The sequence below is a fragment of the Electrona antarctica genome, assembly GCF_951216825.1.
Source record: "Electrona antarctica genome assembly, chromosome: 23".
In the NCBI taxonomy this organism is placed as follows: domain Eukaryota; kingdom Metazoa; phylum Chordata; class Actinopteri; order Myctophiformes; family Myctophidae; genus Electrona; species Electrona antarctica.
Genome location: NC_136804.1, coordinates 16825167 through 16830172, shown reverse-complemented (window position 1 = coordinate 16830172; position 5006 = coordinate 16825167). Strand labels below are relative to the sequence as shown.

General features: G+C 42.7%; 1 protein-coding gene across 1 annotated transcript; it reads right to left on the bottom strand.

Moving 5' to 3' along the window:
* Positions 1-2640: 2640 nt before the first annotated feature.
* On the bottom strand, positions 2641-2946 carry LOC306916102 (10 kDa heat shock protein, mitochondrial-like; the record flags this gene model as incomplete). Its single annotated transcript, XM_079493841.1, has 1 exon — positions 2641-2946. The coding sequence occupies one exon, from the start codon at positions 2944-2946 to the stop codon at positions 2641-2643; it is 306 nt and encodes a 101-aa protein (XP_079349967.1).
* Between the last annotated feature and the right edge of the window lie 2060 nt (positions 2947-5006).

Sequence of the window (5006 nt, the reverse complement as noted above, 5' to 3'; positions counted from 1 at the left end):
AGGGCTACTGAACTTAAGATGGCTCAGGAGCCACTCAGCACAGCCTTGTAGCCCAGGGCTACTGAACTTAAGATGGCTCAGGAGCCACTCAGCACAGCCTTGTAGCCCAGGGCTACTGAACTTAAGATGTCTCAGGAGCCACTCAGCACAGCCTTGTAGCCCAGGGCTACTGAACTTAAGATGGCTCAGGAGCCACTCAGCACAGCCTTGTAGCCCAGGGCTACTGAACTTAAGATGGCTCAGGAGCCACTCAGCAAAATTCCAAATGTCCAAGGGCCGCAAGCTAGACAAGTCAGTATTATTTTGCAACATTTACAATTTAATTTTGTAACAGACTGCACTGCACTGCAAAAAAAATCACACCCGTGTGAACTGAGTGGTGTAAGGTCTTATATAGCCTGTCTGACGTAATGAAATCATGTCTGACGTAATGAAATCACACCCGGGTGAACAGGGTTTTTTTTCTGTGCAGAAAAAATTAGCATGGTTGCTATGTTCACCCTGTTCACCCGGGTGTGATTTCATTACGTCAGAAAACAGGGTGAACATAGCAACCATGCTCATTTTTTCTGCACTAACAAAGCCAGTTGTTGGAGTGGTTTACACCACTCAAAAAAGAAATCAGACCCGTCTGAAGTGAGTCGTGTTGTACTGTACTGTACTGTACTGTGCTGTACTGTACTGTACTGTACTGTACTGTACTGTACTGTACTGTACTGTACTGTACTGTACTGTACTGTACTGTACTGTACTGTACTGTACTGTACTGTACAAGCCCTCCTCCCTGGCCTATGTGTGTCTGTGTGTTAGGCTGTGCAACAGTGACACTTGTGGTGAACAAACGCTATAATGCTATTTTCGTGCTCGGACACAGCACAGCCACACACATAGCTGTCTATAGGAGTGGTTGCACCACTCAAAAAACATTTCCATCCATAAGGTCAAACCTCAATGAACTAAAACATTGCGATTAATGATGAAGTTACAAAATATAGAGAACATATAATGAACAGATTATCACAGGTGAATAAATAAGTGGTTACTACTCGGCTGACATCAGGCCACATCACTTTCTCTTGGAACAAACAATAGAATACCTACAATCTGTTCAAAACAATGAAAATTACTAATTATGTTTTTATTGGTATGACCATGACGGGCCGCAGATACATTAAGCAGGGGCCGCATGCGGCCCACGGGCCACGGGCCACGGGTTGAGTAGCACTGTTGTAGCCTTCTTTTTTTAATGTTTTTTTTTTGCGGCTTTCGCCTTTATTTTTATTTTTTTATAGAGGGACAGACAGTAGGCTGACAGGAAATGGGGGAGAGAGATGGGGGAGTGACATGCAGTAAAGGCCGTCGGGATCGGGAGTCGAACCCGCGGCACACTGCCAGACTTGGGCTACCGGCCAAGGTGCCTGGACCGCTGAGCCACGGCCCAGGCCCTGTTGTAGCCATTTTTTTACTATTTTGAAAATAATCTTTTAATTGTCAGCTTGTAGATTGGCTATTTTAACTATTCAAAAATAGTGAATAAAAGGCAATGTAGTTTTAGGTTAAAGGGGTTTAGCATGGACAAAAATAGAGCCCCATATGTCCAAACGGTTGCTTTTCAGGCAGAGCAATGACTCATTTTTGTTTCTCTTAACCTTCATTTCCCTTCAGGGATTAATTAATGAAGCAATTATATTTATAATGTATACAGAAACTAAAATTAATAAGGCATTATTCTGCACAGACTAGTCTCAAATGAAGGAAACGCACAGATAACAGCCATTCCATTGAATTTCTGTCTGTTTTCACTGCATTGTGAAGTGGGCTCACAGTCTGAGGTTAGACAACACACTCCGTATTTGGGAACTCCTTATATGGTTATGCTTATATGGTTATGGGAGATGAGTCATAGTGGCATCATTGGCATGATATTGATGATGTGGTCCGCCAGCCGGCTGGTCGCCCCATTACCCAAATTGTCATCGCATGCTGGGTATCTCCCAAATAGTAAGGGTCTCTTCACATACTTTAATCGCATTCAGATTTATACACAGCCATCAAATCGTAAAGCTCTGGTTACATTATTTATTTATTAATCATCTTTTTTTTCTTTCCTGAATCCTAAAAAACCTGAACTTTGTACTTTCAGTTTTTTGGTCTGGGGTTTTCTGAAAGATTTGCCTAAAAAAAGTGGCCCACTGGCAAACTGGTTTGCCTGTGGATGGTGATGTCATCAGAATCAAGATCTGGATCTAAAAAAGTGGTCCACTGGCAAACTGATTTGCCTGTGGACGGTGATGTCATCAGAATCAAGATCTGGATCTATCCATTTAAGAAAAAGCATTTCAAACAATGAAAAGTATTAAGATTTGACCCCAGCGCCAGGGTTCACATGAGCAAATCAGCATTGAATGGTTTCTGTCATGTCTGACATCAGTGCATGGTATAGCTTGTGACGTCCACCAGTCTCCATATATGAGCATGTCATGTTTGTGGCATGGAGATCTTCAGGCCGCTTTGTGGCATATATCTCCATAATTATTATTATTTTTTAAATGTTTTTTAATTTAATTTTTTTGGGGGGGAGGGGGCGTTTTTTGTATTATTACAGTATTGGTTTTGGGTTATTTATTACAGCAAAATGTCTCAATCTTCATATTGTCCCAAAATATCTGCGTCACGGAAGAGGAAGTAATCGTTGTCGTCCAGAGTGACTTTAGTTCCTCCGTACTCTGGTAAAAGGACCTTCTGTCCGACCGTCACACTGACCGGTCGCAGGTCCCCTTCCTGGTTGACAGAACCGGGTCCGACTGCCATCACTGTGGCCTGCAGCACCTTGCCATGGGACTTCTCTGGGAGCATGATGCCACCTCTTGTCACCGTCTCTGCTGCCAAGCGTTCCACCAGCACCCGGTCAAGCGTGGGAAGGAATTTCCTGAATGCCAATGCCATTGTCTTCGTCTACACGGTGCCTGCGAAATGCTGTTAGGAAAAGTGAATTGATTTGACTGCGAGATCAGGACCCGTTTTGTTTTTTGAAAGTGATGTTTCTTTCGATCAGAAGAAGTTAGCCAGTGGGATCTGGCGATGGCTTCGGTTGAGCAGCAAGGGTAGTACAGAGCACAGTTCTCGAGGTCGTAAAGGTGTGGAGTATGTGATATGAATTTTGTGGAGAGCTTATAATACTGTCCGGCGGTGCTCATGCCATCATGATGAGGTCAGCAGCAATGGCCAAATATGGAGTTCCCATGTCAGCCATCATGCCCAATTATGGAGTCAGTGGTGTCAGACTTACTTAGCCTCTAAGTATTGTGACAATGCAACCTGGACTCACTCAGACATATTGAGTGACCATGATAACCTAATGACAACCTGGATTGTTCAAAATGTAACATTTCCCGAACTGTGATTTCTGTGGTTTGTTGCTCCCACTGATATGCCCATATATATATATATATATAGCATCAAAGGCACAGTTCAAATAAAATACTAAGTAGTAGTAAAGGACCCGTGGTCATGATCTCTCTAAAAAATGATGTTGTAGTACTGACATCTTAGTTTGGCCTAGACTCCAAATTTGGGCATCTTAGTTTGGCCTCGACCTCATATTTGGGCATTCATCTTTATTAGCGGACTCGGGTCCATATACAAGGTACAAAGGAATAGACATAAAAAAAACAAGGCAATAAAAAAGTAATTAAAAATATGTAAAATAAATAGTACAAAACTTAAGCAGTTATTTTGCTCAGCAATACTGATTTGTAATGTTACGCTGTCATTGAGAGTCTATTTTCCAGTGTTCAATAAAGTTAAAAAAAGGAAAAAAAAGCCATGTCACAATATGCTGCAGTACAGCCAATCATATTGTGTGATGTCAGGTGCAGGACCACTCACCGATCGTCCAGCTCGAGCACCGGCCAACGAGGCAGTGTCTGAGCCAGGGCTGTGCCGCTCCTTATACTGGTCACAAGACTTGCTCTGGGGCGGCGACATGGAATTGACAATCGCAGCATTGACCAGGACGGCGCTGTCCTTCACTGACGCTTTTGTGTCTTCATTGGTGTCACTGATGTTCTTTTCTTCGGTTTCCTTCAAAGCCTCCTTAACTCTCATCATGCCTGCACGAGCACACGCACAAACAAAATAAATGAGTCGCAGATTTCAAATAATAGATACCGTCCAATGGCAATCATCGATTTCACACATGGCAAGATAGACGAGGATGAAACGAGTCCCTGAGATGTGACACCTTCTGAGTGTCATTAGAACCCGGCTGACGCCCACTGTTGGGGCCAGACGCCAATTTTAGAGAATCCTAGAGAACCTAGACCATCAATTACCAATATTTTAACCCACATTTTGTCAAGTGCAAAATGTTCAAATCAATTTGAAAATCTCAATAACGAAGGCTGATAATTAGCCAAACCAATATATAGGTCTCTGAATGCAGCAGACCAAAATCATAATGTTATGCATCCATCACGGACACAGACTGACCGAGCTGTAGGTGATGCAGTTGAACCGTGAACACGAATTGGAACCAGCCCGGCGTGGAGCAGCAGAAAGCTTGGCCACAGCTCAGCACCACCTTGTGTCGGACGAAACGCCTCCACAGAGACAGCTCCTCCGCGAATGACCCCTCCCTGAGGTACTACCGAGGCGGACACACACACACACACACACATCATCAAGACAGCGAGAGTGGTGTTAAAGAGCAGTCACATTTTTTACTTAAGTAAAAATATCGATACTGCAATGTAGAAATACTCTGTTACAAGTAAGAATCCGGAATTCCCAAATTTACTTTAGTACAAAAGCATTGGCATAAAAATGTACTTAAGGTACCAAAAGTAGAAAGTACAACATTTCAACATTTCACAAGTTTTCAAATGCATTGTATAAAGATTATTTAAAAATAGCAGATCTAAAAGCTGACAATGTGTCGTATTGTGACGCATTGTGAGCTTGTATAGGGCTGAAGAGGTTTTTGTATGTTTTGTAATAATAATAAT